The 22,897-nt window shown below is 34.1% G+C and overlaps 1 protein-coding gene across 3 annotated transcripts in view; it reads right to left on the reverse strand.

The window, feature by feature from the left end:
* The window catches only part of LOC119255187 (receptor tyrosine-protein kinase erbB-4), a 964,561-nt gene that overhangs the window by 147,029 nt on the left and 794,635 nt on the right, over positions 1-22,897 (reverse strand). For all 3 annotated transcript variants that reach the window (XM_054700043.1, XM_054700042.1, XM_054700041.1), the window contains one exon: positions 18,070-18,255. In XM_054700043.1, coding sequence (XP_054556018.1) covers positions 18,070-18,255 — 186 coding nt within the window. The remainder of the gene's footprint in view (positions 1-18,069; positions 18,256-22,897) is intronic.

Genomic DNA, 22,897 nt, shown 5'->3' on the forward strand with positions numbered 1-22,897 from the left:
ACCCAGGGAACACAAGGACAATAATAAACAAATTAGCCATATTGCTGATACAAGGAAAGTTTTAGTGGTCTGGGTAGACTGAGGTAGTCACCATTTCTTTAAGCCAAAGCCTAATCCAATGCAAAGCCTTAATTCTCTTTAACTCTGTGAAGATCAAGAAGGTGAGGATGTTGCAGGAGTAAAGTCTGAAGCTAGCAAAGGTTGGTTGATAGGAATTAAGGAAAGAATGCATCTCCAAAACCTTAAAGTGTAAGACAAAGCATCAGGTACTGATATAGAAGCTGCTGCAAGTTTCCCAGAAAATCTAGCTAATGAAGGTGGTGACACTAACAGAAGGTAATAAATGTAGACAAAACAGCCTTCTATTGGATGAAGATGTGACTTAGAACTTTCATAACTAGAGCGAAGTCAATGCTTGGCCTCAAAACTTTAAAGAACAGTCTGACTTTTGTTAAGGTCCGGGGCAGCTGGTGATATTAAGTTGAAGCCAATGTTTAGTTACCAATTCCAACAATCCTAGGGCTCTTAAGAATTATGTTAAATCTACCTGATTAATAGAACAACAAAACTTGGATGATAACACACCTGTTTACAACATGGTTTACTGAATATTTGAACTAATGCTCAGGAAAAAAGATTCCTCTCAAAATAGTGCTCCTTTTAAATTCCTTTCAAACACTGCTCATTTGCTAAGCACACGGTCACCCAAAAGCTCTAATGGAGGTATACAGGAGATTAATATTGCTTTCATGCCTGTTATGACACCAGCATGATCAAGGAATAATTTCAACTCTCAAGTCCTATTATTTAAGAAATACATTTTGGAAGGCTAAAGTTGCCATAGATAATGATTTTCTGAAGAATCTGGGCACAATAACTTGAGCACTGGCTGTGTGGTAAAAAATATGCTTGCTGGTAGAAACATAAACACGAAGAACACATAGTATCTGTCCTTTAAGAATCAGAGTCTGGCAGGGGAGAGAACCTTATATAGATCATCACAGTGCAGTAGAATATATTAAATAGATGTTTTAAGTCCTATGACAGCATCAAGGAGGGGGCAAATATCTGGTGGTAGCATAGAAGGAGTTGGATAATGTCTAAGAAGATGGCGGCATTTAAATTGAATTTTGAATCCTAAATGAGGTCACTAGATAATGATTTTTCAAAATAAAAAAATATATTACAGAGAACTGCAAGAGATCAGACTGATAAATGTCTCAGAGTAGTTAAGATAAGAGCTAGAAAATTATCTTTGGACTTGGTCCCTGATTTGGTTTTATATATCTATATATATAAATTCTTTTGGTTTTATATATATATAAAATTTCTCTCATCCTTTTCTCTTTCTGTGGTTTCAGTTACCCATGGTCAATCATGGTCTGATAATGTTACTGTAAGATATTTAGAGGCATGTGGGGGGGAGGGGGAGAGAGAACATATTCACATAACTTCTATTGGAATATATTTTATAATTTCCTATTTTATTGGTAAATTTTAATTTTTTATTGTACTAATTTTAAATGAATCTTCACCATATTATATGCGTACATATGCAAAACCATAGTAGATACAGGTTTCTGTGGTTTCAGATATCTGCTAGAGGTCGTGGAATGCACCCCCAGATACAGCATAATAACTAATGCTATAGTTATTATAGTATGTAAAAACAATAGAAGTATTATAGTATAGTGATAAAAGTGTAGGTGTTTTGAATCCTGAATAGGGTCACTAGAGGATTATTTTCTTTTCTCCCGAAAGATTTATTAAGCAACTTTTACATGGCCATTTATAAAAATCCACACATGGTTTGTATTCATTTCTAGAAGAAAGGGTCAATTCTCTCCCTCTTTTTTCTTGGTAATTATGTTTAAGATCCAGTTACTTTAGCACATCCCTTTTTGAGGGGGGGGAGTGGGTAAGTGTAATGTGGTATTTCTCTATATCTCTAAAGCCTCTCTAATCAAATATAGAAATCTCTAGTCAAAAATATTTTGCCTGGTCCTCAAGAGATATATACAATTCCTCAACAAGACTCACAGGAAAAAATTTTGCTTTTGCTTTTCATCTGTAGAGTTGTTTAATATCTTTTTTTTTTTCCAAAATAAAGTAATAAGGAGAAATCAAACTATCTTCTGTGTCTCCATAGACTTCTGATTTCCTATTCAAGTTATCAAAGTCCATGTCCTGGAGAGGTAGCTCTTTTATTTTAATGGTATTATTTGTTTCACCATGAATTAAATTTGGTGCAGTTAAATTTGGTTGATTTGACTGTCTTCTCCCAGAAACACAGCAAGGGTTAAATGATTTCCTTAGCAAGGGATAAATGATTTCCTTAGCAAGGGTTAAATGATTACCAATGCCCAATCCAGGGAAAGATGCCTTTGTAATTGGTTATGTGAACTCTTTCATATCTCCATGGCACAGAAGATGTTCTTCATCAGCCCTTTATCCACTAGAATGAGTGCAGATGCTTTTGGCTGTTAAAATTCCCAGTGATTCATCGTTTCCTCTTTTCCTTTCTGTACTAGTTGGTTTTAATAGTTGCATATATCATTTCCATCAGTATTATTTTGAAGCTCATCAAGTTACTGCTACATATGGGAGACATCATTAATCCTTTACTATGAATCAGCATTCTATTAAATTAAGTTCTTTACACATGTTCACTGACACATGAGTTATGTTAACACAACAGCTTTGCCAGGACAGTACTTCAATTATCATCATTTTACAAGTGGAAAACCTGAGTTTTAGAAAGATTAACTAGATAATGCCAAAAATGTGATATATGTGGAGGAGGGTCCATGGATTTACTCTGGTATCAATCAGTTGATTTTCTGGGTTTCTTCTTGTATTATTACCTTCATTCTACCTAGGAACTCCTCATCCTTTTTAAAAAGCTGAAGTGTAGAAAGCATCTTCAAGTTCTTTACTTTCACCTCTGGAAGGGAGATCAGCTTACATTTATAGCACACGTAATTGGTGAGTGCCTTAGGCAGAAAGACAAACATAGCAAATGGCCTGCAGGCTGCTACACAGGTTCCCTGGGTGATGAACTGCTTGGGTATCAGAATGCATCAGTCTTTTTGTGGTTTCCCTGAGACATCCTTCCTCTTAATAGCCAAGGAAAACTATCTCTTTGCTCTGGGCTCCACTATAGAGTAGAGAGAAAGGAGAAAGCAATTCTTGTATCCTGACTTTACCCTAATCTTTCCATTCCCTTTCCTTCCCCTGCTAGTGTGATTGCACGCTATGTAACTGACTCACATGCCTTGTCAAAGCCCTTTTCTGTGATTCTGTTATATTTCTGTGTCTTTGGGAATAAATGCTAGCTAGAAATTTTGTGCTAATTTGAGTGACTATATTTCTAAACATTCAATGTGATTTGTGAGCCAAAGTCAAGTGAATGGCTTCTGAGTTGAAGTCAGAGAGAGAGAGAGAGAGAGAGAGAGAGAGAGAGAGAGAGAGAGAGAAATTTGGGTTAAATTAGTATTTGTAATTTATTTTAGGCATGGCAGTTCACAAAGAATTTTATTAAACATAATTATTCCTCCATCACCAGTACTTGTAAGAAACCTTTGTCCTGTTCTCAGTGCCCATGGATACTGCCTTTGTTGTGTTCATCATTTATAGCACATGCAACCTGTTAAATTATCTCCTACTGTTTCTCCCTGACTTCTTGTATTAAGATGTTTTCAGTTTGAGTGCCTGGGTAGAAAGGAATCTGTAAAAGAACTTAAATACACACAGCTCTGGCATCTATGTGTATTGTGACAGGCACTTTTAACTGCTTTCATAATTTTACTTTATAAAGAATTTAAATTCATCTTTTAGGCTTACCAGGGATGCACATAAGTTCACTTTATTATGACCACTGTAAGAAGTCTTCATAATTTGACACCTATCTTCCTTATATCCCAGACCATGTTCATTGTTAAGATAGAGATATACCATAGACTACCATCAGCTGCATTTATATATCTGTGAAAATAGGAGGCAAGTCAAAAGTTGTCTTGAAATATTTGAATTTTATATTTTATCCACTTTATTTATTCCACTTTATGGAATTGGGAGTATTATTTGATAGCTTTGACTAACAGTTGCCAAGGTACTAAAACTTCTTCTGTCTAGTTTTCTCTCCCTTCCTGTTATACTTAAATGTAAATTGCCCTTACATATGCAAGAAGGTGTTTCCAAATGCTTTGGAGTTATTAATGACTAGAATCCCTCAGAAGTGACTTCATTTAAGTTCTGAGATCACCATTCTTTGAGGACATAAAGTAGAATGAATTCAGCCATTTTATTTAACCCCAAACACAAGTTTTTACATCCATTCAGTTCCAATAGAGATGAATAAACTCAGGCAGTATTTTCTTGCTAAATACCTCACATTGAGAGAGGTGGAAGAACAATCTGTGAAAATAAGAAATCCATATTTTCCCTGTTTATATTATATGTGTTTTTAGGACAGAAAAGTTTAGAACTTCAATGTAGCAATTTGTTGACCAAAAAAATCAATCAAGTGCAATGGGGTAGTTATGCTCAGAAAATTCCTGACTCCAGTAGTCCTGCTAGTGTTTTTATAGCTAATAAATTGCTTACCAGTCTTTCTTATATTCACCAATAAGCAGGGTAGGTAACCAAACAAGACACTATCTCAGATGGCAGCAACTTAAGAAGCTCTGAGAATACTATTTTTGTGGGCTGCATTTTCAGTCTTTATTGTAATTTTCCCTTGCCTACAATCCAATTTCTTTTAGACCCATATGGTGCCAATTTCTTGAAAGCTTATTGTAGTAATATTAAAAATCTCAATCTAAATATCAAATTGGTTCCCAAATCATATGGAAATCCACATGGACTCAAAAAATTTCCCCTTCAGGCTTTGCGATTCTAGTTATTTGTTTCTTATGAAGAACAAATTGTTTTTAATGTTGCATTTTATAAAGGACTTAAAAATGTTTGGTCGTCCCCCAAAGTATTTGACTTCTGCGGCATTTTTAAAAACAATCATAACTTGAAATATCTCAGTATTTGAGCAATGACAATAAAAATTGCTTTGGGCTGAAATTCTGTATTCTGTATCCTAGTCCACAGGAAAATTTTACAGCTAAGTAATAAACCTGGAAAATGCAGGTTTATAAAGGAAATGTTGACAGACTCTCGCAGGTACTGCTGTAATATCTTGAATCTGATTTAAAAGAAGTTTTCAATAATGTTTTTTCAAGCCAATCTTTTGAGGAAATGCAGTTTTTTTTTTCTTTTTTGAAGACTTTTCATAGCATCAATGATTGAGGTAAATGTGAGGAATTTATGGCCAGATACCTCAGGGTACCTGTGAATAAGACACTAATGTCCTATAATAAGTCACCCAATTAAAGTACCATTGCCTGGAAACATTTTAATACAATGATAGTCAGTTGGTGTCATATGGATTATACTGGTGTGTTCTCAAAGAGGTAGAGGAGGAATAAAATATCAGCCCACTTAGTTATATTTTAATAGAAAAATTTATTGGGAGCACAATAACAAGAGTAGCTGTGAATAAAATTGTAATTCTAGAAATCAAGTCGTTCTATCAATACACATAATGTGTTCTCTCACATTCCTCACAAAATTACGATGCAAGGTATCTAACCTACAGCAGTTTTATACTTTAAATTTTACTGATGATTATAGGAAGTGAGAAATATTTACTTCACTTATTCAGTTGAAAGATCAGAAACTAGTTAGGTATAGATACTATCAATTTGAGGTCACTGCTTTGCCTGTTCCTAGAGTTATACAATCCAGTGGCCCTGAGAGAGGTAGTATGTGGTAAGGCTGAGAAGCAGACTGGACCAGATCACACCTCTATGCTTATTAGCTATGCAACTTAAACAAATTACCTAACTTTTCTAAGAGTCAGTGTTTTCATATAAAATGTGAATAGTATAAACAATAATTTGTGATAATAATAATTTATTGAGGAATAATACCAGGTATGGTCAAGGTGTTATATATTTATATTTACTTATATAAGTTATATTTACTTATGTATTATGTAAGTTATACATTCATAGTTTATCTCATTTAGACAAATAATGGCATCTATTCTATAGTTTGTAAAATTAAATGGAATCTATTTTATAATTCATAAAAATTAAAATTTAATGGCTTTAGCACAATGTCAAGCATAATCATAACACAAGTATTAGTTGACTTCGTTATTTCAGGATTGATCTAGTTTCATAAACAGGTTAAAAAGATATGAGTTATTTTCCATTACTGTTACTTCCATGAATTGTCATTGCTGATCAATTAGAAACCAAATTATCACAGAACAATCTGTTCCACAAAAGTCTTATCAGCACAGTTGAGATTGGTTGCATAACAGAGATTGGCAGGCATTCATGAAATTTTCTCAACCCAATCAAGAAGGATTTTTATCTGTACAATCTTGATTTAGGGATTGCCTTAGTTTTTTCCAGTCTGTAGTACAGAGTCATTTCAGGCTGATATTCTGAAACGATGTGTTAAAATTTTTAAGAAATTCTAAAAATGTTAAAAAATTTAAAGCAAAACAGAAATTATAATGCTCTTCAACATTTTTGGAAGATATATTTGAGTTCTTTCTTGGTGAAAGTTTTATAAATTATATTTCATTTCAGTAGAATAACTGGTAATTCATTATACATAGAACATGAAAACACAGGGGAATCATTAATTTTGTTTTAAAAAATAAAATATTTTGGGTCTCCCCTGTGGCACAGCGGTTGAGCGCTGGGTTGCGAAGCTGCCCGCAGCCTCTGCAGTGCCAGTTCAATCCCCGGCTACTCCCCAGCCACCGGGTGAAGGTCCCACATGGTGCGCAGACCTCGCCTGCTGGCCGCTGCTCCCCTCAGCAGTGTACTTTGTCACTCTCTCTGTTCTACTCTCTGCTCTGATAAATTCGCTCACCCTCCCGTACCTCTGACTGTACCCAGTGCTTGTATAAATAAATAAATAAAAATCTTTAAAAAAAATAAAATACTTTTAATTCAAAAATTTAACTCAGTCTGACATTTAATCTGCAAGGGACTTCATAAAAATTTTTTGATTTAAACCTTATATATTACAGTTTCTAATAGAGTAGCCCCATTAGTAAACTGTATTCATGTTAATGTGCTTGCTCGGGGCGATAATCATCAGAGTCTCTAGTTCTGATCCTTGACAGTGAAAGTGCACCAGGAGTGGGTGATGTAGTATTGTAATTATACAATTAGCCTTGTCAAGACATGGAGCACTGGGAATAGTAGGATCCTGAAGCTTAAAATCTGGCTGGCTGATAGATGACTGTCATTAAAATCATCCTTTGTTCTCTGTGTGATGTTTTAGATACTGAGCTTAAGAAAAGGATGTTTAATGAAGGATAAAATATTTGACCCATAGCCACTCTTTTTCATGTGCTCATAACCAAGCTCACCTCTCTTTTCCCAAACTACACTTACATTCTATTCAACTGTCACCTTAGCCTAATGAAAAATAACAAACATCTGCCAGCAAGCTCTTTTTAAAACATCAAATTTATAAGCTGGGAAGTGAAATTTTGCATATACTTTTGGCCTAATAGTTTTAATCATGACACTGATAGCTCTTTCCATCTTAACGCTATTTTCCATATTAAATTCGGTGTTGTGAAATTTTGGCTACATAAGATTATTGTATATTCAAAATATGAATCTCTGTTACTGATATTTTTATTCAAGAAATAAAGATACCAGATATGTGACATGGATGTTATATGCATACTTATGCCTGTATATACACATAGATTCATAACAAATAAGCTATGCATATTTTATTTCATTGCATATGATACTAAATAGAATCATACTAAATTTTTGAACTGTCTCAGAAGGTAGAAGACTGGCATAAAGCCTTAACTTTTCTCTAATTCACTTTCAGCCAGTCTTCATTATTAACCTAATTTTCCTCCCTCTGGCTCTCTGCCCTTCTGAGTTTGATTGGGCTATCTCTCTTCTGCAGCCAGTGACCTGCTAAACCACTTTCCTAAGGTAATTAGAAGGTGCAGAAGTAGGAGTGTAGATGTTCCCACTAAGTAATTGTAAGAGGATCTAATACCACAATTTGACAGTTGCATCCTTCCTAGCTCACATAAATACACAGAACCAAGTTTTTTTAAAAGTCATAGCACCAGAATTTTTTTTGTACAAATTTATAGAAGATGTTTAACAAATAAATCAGTGTTGAATAAGGATCATAGCAAGGCTTGAGTACAATTAAAAAAAAAGAACTAAGAGGTGTGTGTGATAATAAAGGGATGGTGTGGTGTTAAAATAGTTCTATATATTGATTGTAGGGGTGGTTATAAGAACTAACACACAATACAATTGCAGAGAACTACACATATAGACATGCAAATGAATTTACGTAAAACTGGTGAAGACAGAAAAAGTTCTCTGGGTTGTAACAATATCAAATCCCTGGTCATACTACTGAATTACAGTGAGGTGATACATTATCATTGGGGAAACTGGGTGACAAATGGAACTTCTCAAAAATTTTGTAATTTTCTGATCATCTATAATTATTTCAAAATTAAAAGAAAAAATTTAAAGTCTTCTCTGAGGAAGAAATTGGGTAGGCATAGAGGAAGTGAATCTATGTTTTGTCTTCAGCCCCACTAAAATTTTCTTCCTGTTTCTAGTAAAATCCTTTCAAGTGTCCTGATCTTTCGTTTCTCAGGTGTGCAGCAAAAGGCAAGTCCTGTCTCTCTGAATTACTGTAACATTTTGAAATCTGTAGGGGAAATGGCATCGCATGCATATATTGGAAACATCATGAATATATATCACAACTTCCTGAGAGCAATATTGTAACCCCCATCTACCTGGACAGTTTTAGAAACAAAAGCTATAGGGGGGCAATAAGCCAGACTTACCAGTCCTGCTACTTTGTTTCTGCATTTGAGAAAATCACTGTGCTCCTAAAATTTGCTACAATACCAAGCTTCACCTAGTCATGACTAATAGATGTAATTGTGAACACTTTACACACAGGAAGAAAAATTTGACCCATTTGGATTGGATAGCTTTCACTTTTCCATCCAAAAAACAGTGTATTAAAAGTACTAGCTAAAACATAAATTTACAGTAAAGAAATTAAGTTCTTTACTTTCTGAATGTGTATAGTGGCTGAATGAAAACATTTGCCATTTATGGAATGGAGTAACTTCTGAGCTGAATTAGAGCTGCTCAGCGTGCAACACAAAGCCACAGGCAAAGCCAAGTAAAAGGGAAGTTTGCTATTTTATAGGTTAGACAAGAAACAAACTAAATGGCTTCTTATCTAAGTAAGAGGTCTTCATATCTCATGCAGACCCCGGGAAATAATTAAGGCTTCATTGCAATTCTGGGATATGTGCTCTAGAAACTTCCTCAATAATGTTCATTTTCATGTAGTACTATTTAAATTTTCTCTTTTCCCCGACTACCCTTTAAAATTCTCCCTTTTTTAAGACAAAGGGAATTTGGCACATCCATAAAAAGCATGAGATTGTTTCAGGGAGGGGATAAACACGATTCAAATTCAGCCAGGTGCTTTATCACCAGTTTGGGAGGCTGCAGTGTTATAAGACATTCTGATATAAAGATGGAGAGGAAAATTATTGGTGGAGATGAGAGATGAAAACAAACAAACAAACAAAACAAAAACTTGGAGGTGAACTAAAAACACAAAAGTACCTCCAAATAGAAATAAGTTAACTGCTTCTTTAATGTATTCTTTATACTTTTTACTGAAGTAACATGGGTTTATATATCAGGTTTCAAGGGCACAGCATTATAAATCAATTTCTATGTATATTACATTATGTTCACCACCAAAATTCAAGATTATATCCTACACCATACAGCTGATGTCTTTTACCTCATTTGATTTACCCAGTCCCTGTCTTCCTTCCCTTCTGTTAGCAATTATTTTTTTCTTCTGGTCTAAGAGTTTGTATTATTTTTTGCTATGAAAGCAGAAGAAAAACTTCATTCAATTGCTTTAAAAATTATTATAAGAGGCATATGCCTCATCTGTTTAGACTGATTCTCTCAGATACTGTAGTAGTAATTTCATCTAAATTATAAATAAGTCCACAAATCTTACAGAGCCAGAGTAAGGGTTCTTTGGTGAAGGCCATGTGCTGGTTCCTGAAGAGCCAGGCTGATCTGAGGATTTAGATTCTTTGTCACTAAGGAGCACTGTGGCCTCAAATGGCTACCTATTTAGGCTTCAGTTTCCCTATCTTTAACTGAGACACCTTAGACAGTCTCTTAAAGCCAGTTCTGTGAGGACTCAGGGGACACGCAAGTTTCCATGAAATCCTCCCAACACCTTCTGCTACTGCTGTTATAGCTCAGTTTTGTTTAGATGTTCCAGAAAGAATTCACTTGACAAAATAATTTCATGAATAATTTTCTTTAAATCATTGAATTAGATAACTTGCAGAGAGTCCTTTCGGTGCCAAAATTTGCAATTTCTGACATTAAATTTTTTTTAAAGATTCACTACCGTACAAAGGAATTTGTCTGGACGAGGTCCTTTCAATGAGATCTTTTGGATTGCTTTCATTTCTTTTTTGTATACATAGAAAAACATTAAGATATCAGTTTGTGTTTTGAGTTTGCTGCTTGAAAATAACTAGGAAAATCTGTGTGTTTTCAGATTGGGCTCTCCATCTTGAAAGGGCTTTTAAGGGTTTTGGTATTTGCAGGATTTAAAATTGCAATTCTAAGATACCAACACCCAGGAGAAAAGTCACACATAGATTTTGCTGTTTGAGAAGTCAACTTATTTCTATCAAGCAGTGTAGGTGAGGATGGAATGTGAAAGAGGCTGAAATCACCAGCTGGAAGAAAAACAGTTAGGTTCTCTAATACTGGAAAAGGAAGGTGGGCATACTGGAGGCAGTTCCAGAAGGATGCTGTGAGTGGATTGAGGGTACAGGGACCTATGCTCTGTCCTCATTCTGTGCCCACAAAGATGCCAGGGCTCTCAGCACACGGTGTGTTGTGTGGATAGATGCCCAGGCTCTGAGACAAGGATTTGTGGGAACATGCCCCTGGGTTTGATGAAGAAGGAGAATTATGTGAAGCACAATCCAGTCATTTCAATCACCCCAATCACCCCAGTCTAGAGAAACTGCCAGTCAGCCAACCCCTGATAAGTGAGTTTGCCCAGCCAAGATCCAGCACCATGCAGATGATCCAGATTCATGGGAAATAAACACATTATAGGCCAAATAAAAATGAGAGGCGGGCCATGGTTGGAAGCTATAATGTTTATGGGAAAAAATCTGCTGCTCTGGCACTCACCCTCACCTCCCAGTTACAAAGGCTGGAAAATGGATCCCTGTCATTTGCCAAGTACCATATATGTTTCATAAGATTCTTCAAAATCCCCTAGAAGAATCCTTGTGAGTACCTCCCAATGTATGATTAATTCCTAACAACTCTGATAGATGAGCATCAAGCTGGAACAATTCTAATTTACAACAAATAACACAATGTTTCTGCAATCTGCTGTGTTAGACCATATTTAAGTCTGCTTAACATGAGAAAATGATGGAAAACTCCTCGGGGGAAAACTGGTCTTTTGTCCTAGAAAAAAAACCTTCCAGTGAACTCTTTATGCAAAGGGATAGCAATTTTCTTATGAAACAAATCACTGTTCTGTATGATTAAAAAAAAAAGTAGTTGTTAACATTCACTAAGCAATACCATGAATTGGACTACATTTTAAGATATTGACACATTTTACTGTTTTACATAATTGTTACAATAACCTTATGAGGTAAATATTATTCTGATGTTTGTATCATAACAGCTTGACAACTATAGGCTGTTACCCATTTTATAGGTGAGGAAGTGTTTAGAGATAGTATGGAATTTGCCTAAGCCACACAAATAAGTGATGGAGCTAAAACTGGAACACAGTACTATTTCCTTCTAAATCTTTCCTTTTAAAACTTCTAGATAATAAAACTTTCATCTGTACCAACATAATTTTTTTAATGAATTAATAAAAGAATCCCTTTTAGTTAAACAAAGACCATAGTTATTTTCCTTTGGGATTTAAATCTCAAGTATCTAATTAAAAAGTGTCTAATTAAAATATGGATAGAGATCCTGCAGAAATTCTCTTATTAAGGAAAAAAAATAAGCATAGTTTCTTCATGAACTAATCAATTATTTGTCTGTGATTCTGAGTTCAATTCCTCATCTTTGGGACTAGTTTGCAGTGTGCCAGTTGAACTTCAGAGAAATTCAGTGTCATGAAAATAACTAAATGGTAAAATTTTAGTTAGAGTAAATGCCCTCAGTGACTTAAGTTTTCTGTTTGCTTCTCTCAGACATGGACTATTTTATTTAAAGAATTACCCCTGACCTCAGCTCTTTGTGAAATCACTGGTGGTTTCACGTGTATTTTTCTATTACAAATAATCCAGTTTTCTCACTTAAAATTAGAGGCTGTGAACAGCACATGTAGAACACATCTTAGGAACTGTTTTGTAAAGCACATTAGAATGGGAAACTTAAATTCTTTCTTTCAGAATTCAGAAATAGTAAATATTGAGTATAGATTCCTTCTTCTAATACCAAGAATGATCGAAGAACAAATGCTAGATCTTTTATATCTGGGATGTAAGAATTACTTAATAAATTATATCATCAGTGTGTTTTGACTTCATATGTATATATCCTTATTTTATTCATGTCAGATACTTTCCAAGATAACACACAATATACATTCTTACTTGATGCTAAGCAGTGTTTTAGCATATTATAAATATTATCTTATTCTCAAACTTTGCTCTAAGAAGTAAGAGGTTTATTATGCCCATTTTCAGATGGTACAGATGAGTGACTAACTTACCTAGAATGACACAGCTAGTAAATGATAGACTTGGGATGTAAACTCAGTGAATCTGGTCCTAAAGTTTATTTGACTAATACAAACTAGTGCAAGACAAAACATTTTATATTCTTAATTAATAGTGTTACTTGTGATCCATATCTATTTTGCATAACAGTTGACAGAACAGTTTGAGATTGCTTTATCATAATATTTTATAAATAAAACAGCAGTTTAAAATTCCATATCCATAATTGAATATCTAATACTTTCTCTTGAAAAGAGGACACAGATGTTGATCATAAGACAATAAAACATTCTCATGAAGACAATAAAAATATTATCCATGATAGAATATTTTCCTTGATGGGATTAATGATGAGACATAACTACAATAAAAATACATATTTCTCTCCTCAAATTCAGAACTACTGTTGGAGGACAGCAAATGATTTTAAGGTGCAGTGGTGTTTGTGTATGTGTTTGGAGTAAAAAAATAGAGAGACCTGGCTCAGATATTACCTAGTGATCTGGTAGAAAGTCCAGTTTTCTCAACCTGCTGTTGTGTCCCTTATGACCTAACTTTGCTCATTTTTCTCATTTGTAAAACAGGAGAATAAGGAACCACACCTGTTAAGAGTTTCAGTAAAAATTAAATAACAATGCACATATAGCAGCAGGCAGATTCCAGGTGTGTAATATGGGCTTTATCTACATGGCCTCAGTCGCAATCAGTGTTATTTATCATGAAGGTCCTTCGCTCTAACTCACATAGACTTTTCAGAATCTGCTAAGTTGTCTTTTAAAAACTGCTTGCCCAATGTGCTAACAATAACTGTGAAAGAAGGAAATCTCACCATTAACTTCTATCTTGGATTCATAAAGCAGTAGGAAGGCATATGGTATTATATGAACATTAAATAATAACATGTTCTACTTTGCTTACCAAATTAAATCAAGTTGCAAATGCAGCATATGCAGAATAACTATGACTGCTCATAAGAAGCAAACAATTTTGATGTTCAGAATTTGTATTTTTTTACATAAAATTGTGTAGAACTATGTACCAATGGAATAATGGCGCAAAAACTTGCAACATGGATGAAAATATTTTTAAATACTCGTCTTTATATTAGAAATATAAATTAGTGATTCCACTATTTTACTGTGTTAATTTACTTGAGTTACTTAAATTCTCTGTTTCTGGCTTTCTTTTTCTGTGAAACTGACATAATAATGACACCTCACAGATACGTGGTGAGACAAATTAACTTATAAATAAAATATACAGAGCAGTGCTCGTGGAGAGTAAGCACCTGATGTTAGCCGTGACTATTATTTTTTCCTACACACTGTTAGTTTCCACGTGTACGTTATCCTACAAATATAAATTGGCCACTTTACAGTATCATCCACTCTCCTTTCAACTTTGTCAACAAAAAAAAGGTTTGCAGTCAAAATAAAGTGGTATCTGAGCAATTATGATGATATCTCACTTACAGGAGTCTCTCTCTTTTACAGTGGGAATTGGAGGCAAATAAAACAAACCCAAGATTTACTGAAATAGCTATTTGTAAAATATGTGTGTTTACTCAGACCCATGTTTTACAGACATTTCTAAAACCATTCTCTGTTTTGAGGCTTTCTGCTGATAGTTAATAAAAGGAAATTCTTTTAAACATTCCATGTTCTAGGAATTGAGCCAGGGACCTATAGGCCTAGAGTGCATAGATCTAGAGGCTGTTTTATTTAGTTTCTGCAAATCATTATGGCAAAGGTTGCAAGTTTTCTATTACACAAATTTAATGTATTAAAACAAGAAAAATCTATTTTCTTACATCAGTGGCCATAAGAATTCCACAATCAGTCTCATTGGACTAAAATCTAGATGCCAGCGAGGCTTCATTCCTTCCAAATGCTCTGGGGGTAAATCTGTTTCCTTGCCTGTTTCAATTTCTAGAAATAGACTATATTTTTCAGCTTGTAGTCCCATCCTTCATCAATTTGCTTCTATCCTTATATCTTTTCTTCTTACTCTGATCCCTCTCGCTCCTGTGATTACACTAGACCCACCTGGATGATCCATGATATCATATCAAGATCCTTCATTTAATCACATCTGTTCAGTCCTTTTAACCTGCAAAGTCCTTTTAACTCACAAATCCTGGGGCTAGGCCAGAATATCTCAGAGGGGCAAAGGGTCATTTTTCAGTCTGACACAGATATATACTTGTCTACTCATTTTGCTGATAAGAAAAAAAAATGCAACAATTAATTACCCCTAATACATTGAGAAAAAAAATCATCATAGATATTGAATAATTTATTTGAACTCACAAAACCAAAAAGTGTACACCAACACACCAATGCAGGTTCTTCTGACTCTAATCCTGTTTCCACTACACTGTTCTGTCCCAAAAGAGGAAAAAAGATGAAGGAAGAACTCCTTGCTTAAGGGCAGATTATTGTATTTTCCTTATAAGTTAAAATATTTATTAAATATTTATTTAATACTCAACTACCATAAGAATCAATTTTAGGTCTTGAGAAGAAATAGGGATCAGAACTTGTCAGTCCGTGAACAACCCTCACATTCCCAAATATTTAAGTATCTGTAAGTCCTAAATCTTTAGTAAAGTTATGATCAAATTCAACTACCTAATTGACAGCTCCACTTTGATGTTCTATAAACTTGTTCTATTTGGCACATATGGAAGTGAAATTTCCTTTTTTTTTTTTTTTCTTACAGCTTTGTTTAATTCTTTAGCTTCTCCATTCCAGGAAATGGCACTACCCTATCTCCCCTCAAACACCACCAACAGCTAATCAGTAATCAAATGCCTTACATCAGTCTTGAAAATATCTTAATTCCATTTAATTCTCCTTATATTCATTACCCCGACTGCTAACTGCTATCTTCATTTCCATTCTTGTTTGGCCTAATCTAATCTCTATATAAACTGACTTGAACTTTTCAGAACATATATTGGATTATGTCTCTTCCTTGGTAGAATTCTTGATAGCTACCTATTACCACATTTTTAATAAAATCTAAACCTTTCATGTTATACAGGATTACCACACATCTTGCAAAATTTAGAACATTTGTGTATCAGTTGCCATGGCATAACAGTAGTGGAGCTTCTTTCATTCCTAAAGTTGCGCCATTTGGGTGACAAATTACATGTTCACTTTATCTACAGAGTCTACATAATCTTTCCTTGGACTTAAATGTGCTTGCCATAGCTAAAATCTTCTTCCTCAAGATACAATGAGATCTTACCCTAAGCTCTCCAAAATTTGATGACAGTGTTTAATCCCATACTTTATTGTTCTGTTTGTTCAATGTCTGTTCACGCCATGAGGGTAAATGAAAAGAAATAGGTACATGTCCATGCTGCTGCTTAGTTTTAGTTCCTGTAACATGGTAGATGTCCATGAATATTTATTGAAGAATTAATCACTAAATAAGTTTGCCATACAATCAAAGAGTTATGAAAACACACAGTAAAACATTTAAATAATAAATATGTACTCAATATAAAAAAAAAGGCATACAGAAAAGGAAGAAGTTACTTCTGTTTGGAGACAAAAAGTTTGACTAGGGAAATTCTCTTAAGAAGAGGAAGCCCAATAAATCTTGATGGATGAAAAAGATCATGTTTCTTGAATCAAGAAACTATGAGAAAAGACTCCTAAGTAGAAGGAATGGTATTTGCAAAGGCTGAAATGTTTAAATCAGTGTAATTATTCAGAGAATTCAAAGAACTTTCCACTATTAGAATATACAGTCTTGCATAAATGATATATTAATACCATGAATTCCTGAGGACAAAACCTAAATTATGAAGAACACTGTAGGAACTAGATGAGAGCTGAGAAATATGAAACTTAGTTTTGTTTTCAATTACAGTGATGATTTGAGAATTTCTATTGCATGTTTGGCTCACCTTATAAATTACAGGAGTTTTAGAGAATTAAGTCAGTTTTGAAGACATAGTTCAAAGTTCATTATCATAAAGAAACATTTAAGAATTTAACATAAAATACTCACAAAATTATAACACATTGTCATAGAAACCATATTAAGAATTACAGTACATAAAACTGAACAAGGATTTTCCTTCAAATAACATTTTTGGGTTTGCATTTGAAGAGTTATCTCAGATTACTGCTTTGGCTAATGTATTTTTCTTCATTAGATTTTAAAAAAGGCATATGTTAGAGATACTAACGTAATATTGGCATTTATATTATACAAATGCAAAGGTAAACATATCTGTAGAATTTCCAAGCATGAAGTCATACTTTGATGTAAACGAGAATCAAATAGTAAATTAAAGCATATCTAGAAGGAGAACATTTTCAAAAATTATTCTTAGTATAGATAATCATTAATGGTTTGCTTGACCATGGGAAAAATAGACCTGAATTTCTACATTGATAGACAGCAGAACATAAGTGCTTTGCTTGGCTCCTATAGTACTTCAAAGGTTTGAGCCAAGATTTAAATTTGAAGAACATATAAAATATCTAGTCCTGGTCTCTTTTGAAATATTAGATCATTGTGAGAAAGACCACAGTGATGAGTAGCTGTTCTTGAGTTCACCACAGAGCTACCACCCCCCATCACCAAGGAACTAAGATCCAGGTCACTTCCTTTATATAGGAGACTTTATGCTATACCAAAAATAAATGCCAGCCATTAAAGACCAATTGGGAATTATCAAAGTACCTAGGAAAATCTTTATAATGTGATCATTTGCAAATACTGAAAATAATGCACATGATATGTGTGGACTTTCAATTAAATCATCTAAAAATTGAATGATTCAGACATGCAATAATTTTTACATGAATTTTGTTTGTTAACTAACAATACAAAATCAAACAAAATGCCAAATAAATCCAGTATAAATTTTTTTTCTTCTGATCTGGTAGCTCTTCATTTTAACTTTGGGTCAATATAGCAGAGTAGTACAATAATCCAAAAATAAAATAAATCATGAATTTGATCTTTGGTTTGAATGTAAATAATTCCCTATATGTTCCAATATCATAAATATAATTTATTTTATTTAAACAGACTGAAGGACTTGACATGTCTTCAATATTCAAATGTCCTAGATTAGGGGATCTAAAACCGAAAAGCCATTGCTATGAAAAATGATGGGCACTTACCTTAGCTATCTGGACACACCAGTTGAGCAGCAACTGTGATCCAATGTTATCCTTGTGTTCATGGACATAATCCAACAGACAGCCATGGGGCATAAGCTGTGTAACCAATTGGATGGTTGGGCTCAGACACACACCCAACAACCGGACTAAGTGCGGATGATCCATGCTTGCCATGATCAGAGCTTCCTGTAGAAAAAACATAACACCATCATTTCAACCCAAAGTTCTTTAACAATTATAGTTACTTGCTGTACTAATAGTACTGATAATGATTTTTAAAATGTACTCAATTGAATCAATTGAAATGGAATCAATTAAAAAAATGAAAAGGCATTACTGCAGACATATTCTTAATGTGATTTAATTCAAGTGAAATTAAATGAAAAACAAAGACTGTATATTTATTAAAATTGAAGCTGTTATAGGATAATTGCACATAAAACTAATATTTTCTCTTTGAAATATAGACTATGTTAGATTTTACTTACTGCAAAAAAATTGAAGCTGAAACCTATCATATTACTGGTTTTAACCTTTGATATTTGGTTCTTAGTAAATAAAATCTGTATAAATGAAGTTATTTGCAGGTAGAGTAGGATAACCCAAGTCTAACTCATTCAGTACTAGTGTGAATTTAAGGCACCATACACATTTATAATTTATAAATTATAAAACTTACACAAATGTAAACAATATTACCCACTGTGATGTATTCTTCATAGAAACACAAAATTTGAGAGCTAGGTAAGACTATAAAAACTTGGGTGTGACATCTGAGTCATACACAGTGTTGTAAACTATTGTGGCATCAAAAAGTGCAATTTAAAAAATTTAAATTATAAGTTTTTTTTGTTTTTTAAAGATTTATTTATTTATTTATACAAGCACTGGGTAAAGTCAGAAGTGCGGGAGGGTGAGAGAATTCACCTAGCCAGAACAGGGAGCAGAGCAGGCAGAAGGACCGAAGTACACTGCTGAGGGGAGCAGCGGGCGGCAGGAGAGGTCTGCGCACCATGTGGGACCCTCCTCCGGTGGCCGGGGAGCAGCCGGGGAGCAGCCGGGGAGCAGCCGGGGATCGAACCGGAACTGCAGAAGCTGAGGGCAGCTTCGCAACCCAGCGCTCAACCGCTCGCCACCGGGAAGGCCCTATAAGATTTTTTTTTTTTTGACATGAAAAATGTGTACTCCATCTTCATTTCTTGAAATGAGAAAGATGATCTAATTTATCATAACCATAGAGGCACATCTGCTTAGAGGAAATAAAATATTGACATATGATGGTCAGTAAGTGTATTCTAAAGATAGCCTCCAATCAAAAGTTATCTTAAGTGTCTTATTACAATATACATACATATACAGACACCACATAGAGGGGGTGGCACATATGTGACAATTTATTATCTGGGGGAAGATTATTCCCTTTTTACCTTCACTTTTTTAGTGGTGTTGGCTTTGGCTGAGACTGCATTGTTTTCAGGGTCACTGGGTATTTCTGATGGAGGTTAGGGATATGACGGACCCAACTAGAGACTTATGTAAGGTGCAACATTTTATGTTTTGAATAAGGCAGAGTTTAAGCAGTATTTCCTAGAGAAAGGAGTAACATAGGGCCAAACAGAACAAATAAACTGGTAAGTCAAACACAAAGGACTTCATGTTTGAGTCTTTGTGAGCAGAAGCTGAAATCTGTCTTCATGTGGCTTCCAAAATCCACAGAAAACAGAGTTCTTTGATTTTCTGAGAGTATTATTTGGTACCAGCCATTCTTAAGATAAAGAAAATGATGAAATTGTAAGGTAAAAGAAAGATTTTGTGGTAATTTCGGATTTCTTTTTTAGGATGAAATATATAAACATTTTTTTTTTATTAGAACTCAAGGAGTAATGATAACTCCATTCTAAATATGCATTTGAAAAGTTTACATCAGAAGAGTGCAAAAAAGTCACATGAAAGTTCTCTTTTAAAAAAATCTATTAGTAAGTCCTGGCAAAAAAGCTGGGGTTGTATTAAGGAAAATTGCTCATCACACTACAAAGCGTATTTGAAACCAAATTGCAGAGTATTTGCATAATAGTTCTCTTTTTTTGAGAAAGAAAAGATGAACAAGACACTAATTGTAGGTTTTATTTTTTCATAAAGGAAATAGCAGATGGCTTTTTTGGGGGATAGGGACTAGATAAAGAAAAGAGAATGTGGATTCATTTAGAGTGATGAGTGGGACGGAAAGGGGAAAAAAATCCAATATTTTAATAATGGAGTGTTGGGTTTCAATAAATTATTCTGTGTTAAAATGTATAATGTCCTCTGTTACCTATCACTGTGTGTGGGCTCTGGAAGCAATTTTGGAATCTTTGCTGCTGTCACTAGAAAATGTCACTGAAGGCCACGAAAAAACATAAGTTGATAGGTGCATTATCTATGTTTCTGGAAATAAAATCATTCTGTCTTTGTTTTCCCTTTTGGTTTATACATTTTTTTTTTGTAGGTGAATTAAAAACACTTTCTCACTGGACAAAGGGAAGGATGTAACAGGTGCTACACAGAAATCTTTAATGCAAGAACATTCTTTTTCATAATGAGGTCTGGTTTGAATAAGGACATTTTTTAAAACTACCCAGCGACTACTAAGGCAAAGACAAAAAGCACTGAAGCATGTGTGCCATTATTCTTTAGCCTGGGCTATTTGTATCTCTGTTTCTGTCTGAAGGAAGACATTTCTGTACAAAAGTAAAAGTGAACAAAGTCATTTGTCACATTAGGGTATCATTTTGTCCAACCTTCAGATGTTTGTGCCTTGTCACTTCAACCTTTTTTGTGAGTCATGAGGTTTAGTGGTTTCATAAAATGAAAACATTTATAGTTAGTGAAAACTTGCTTAAAAGAATGTTAATTCATCAAAATTTCACTGTTTCATGGTATCTATGGACCATTCATTTAATATTTTCAGCTGAAAATGGCAAAAAAAATATCTTGTATCAGGGATCAGGAAGATAAAGAGGGGGGCAGAGAAAAAGAAAAGATAGAAAATTAATGTAGATACATAAAATGGTGCTCAATGCAAAATCAGCAGATTTGTGAATACGCAAATCTGGACTCCTGTACTAGAGACAACGAAACTTAATGGTGACGACAGCAAGAAAGATAAAGATGATGGCATTGATGCAAATGATCCATAATAATGTTTTACAAACTTGCTTTGCTGCAGATGGTACCCAGATAATAAAATAAATAAAACTGCATCTGTCCTTTCATATGTAGAATAAATAATATTTACTTGTAGAAGTAGGTGAATAGCAATTATACAGGCTGAATTAACAAGCCATAGTTTAAGTTCATTCATATTGCTCAGTGGCCTTAACACTCCTTTCTGATTTCTCTTGTCATTTTTGTGGACTACCACAGTGAATAGGCTCCTTCTGATTTTCAGTCAACAATTTTCTATCTTCGTTTTACATAATTCACCCATTGAGAGGCTGTTCCATATATTTGGCGTGTACTTAACATTGTTACACATATCAAAGAACTTTGTGACAGATTCTACACAAGTGGAATTGTACATCATGTGCTTCCTCCTTTTTTTCTCCTTACCCCTAGTTTCACTGAATTGACCTCCACCATTTCTACAGTTTCCTATGTCTCTGTTATACGTTTACTTGCTTGAACATATTTATTGAATATCCACTATGTGTCTGACACTCAGATTGAAATTGGGTCTAAACTAACATGTCTTTCCTCATCACACTTTTGTTCTACTGGGAGAGAAAACTGAAAAGCAGGAAAAGCAAATAACTGTTAAAATATTAAAATTATGCATTAAATTAAGTATTAGGGAAAATTAAAGAGGGCATTTTGATAGATATTAAAATGGTGGTTGCAGGGCTACTGTAGATTGGGGATCAGGAAATACATCCTGAAATAAGAATTATGAGAAGAAACCAGTCAAAAAATAAGAAGTCTAAGAGCTTGCTAAATTTTGGAACTCTGAGAAGGCTCACATGTCTGGAATTTAGCAGGAGCTATTTGTGGCATGAGATGAAATTAGAACTCTAGGTAAGTTCCAGAGACCTGCAGCCATGGGAAGAAGATGATGTATTGATACACCTTTTAAGTGCTGATTCCTTTTCTCTAAAATGAATTTAAATACCTTAGTTTTTTTTTATTATTTTATTTCTTTTTTAAATTGAGGTAACAATGGTTACAATACTGTGTATGTTTTTGGGGACTAGTTTTCATAGTCCCTCTAAAGAAATCAGGAAGGGTTAGGAGAAGGCCAAAATTCAGTTTAAGAAGTTGCAAGAGAAGGACACGTACTGCATAAATTTGCTCTGTAATAAACAACAACCATAATAACAGTATTTAAAGCAAAGTTAATAGCATAAGTTAATGTAGATAATAGAGACCAAGAGGTACTGATGACTGCTCATAGTTAGGGCAGAGACACTTTATTGCTTATAGATTAATCATAGAAAAGTTACAGAAAGGGAATTATATCTAAGGAATGATTTATAAGAATAAGATTAGCAAGGTCCAACATGGATCTAGGAAGAACAATGAAATATGCCATAAAGATTGAAATTGCAAACATATTAGTATTAGAATAAAATATCAGTGGCTAAAGAGGCTATAGATTCTATCACTAAAGAGACAGAATAATTAACTTGCAAACCATGTCTATTACTTTCAATTTTTCTCTTTAAAAATGAAAATCAGTTTCTATAAGAGTTGTTTAATGCTAGGTTAAGCCCTATATTTAGTTCTATACATTTCTAGTTCTTAGCAAATATATTTATGGTTCCTCTAAAGCCACCTATGAAAAAATCCCATCAGG

This window comes from Talpa occidentalis, unplaced genomic scaffold (assembly GCF_014898055.3).
Source record: "Talpa occidentalis isolate TD23 unplaced genomic scaffold, MPIMG_talOcc4v2.1 talOcc4.3, whole genome shotgun sequence".
NCBI lineage: Eukaryota > Metazoa > Chordata > Mammalia > Eulipotyphla > Talpidae > Talpa > Talpa occidentalis.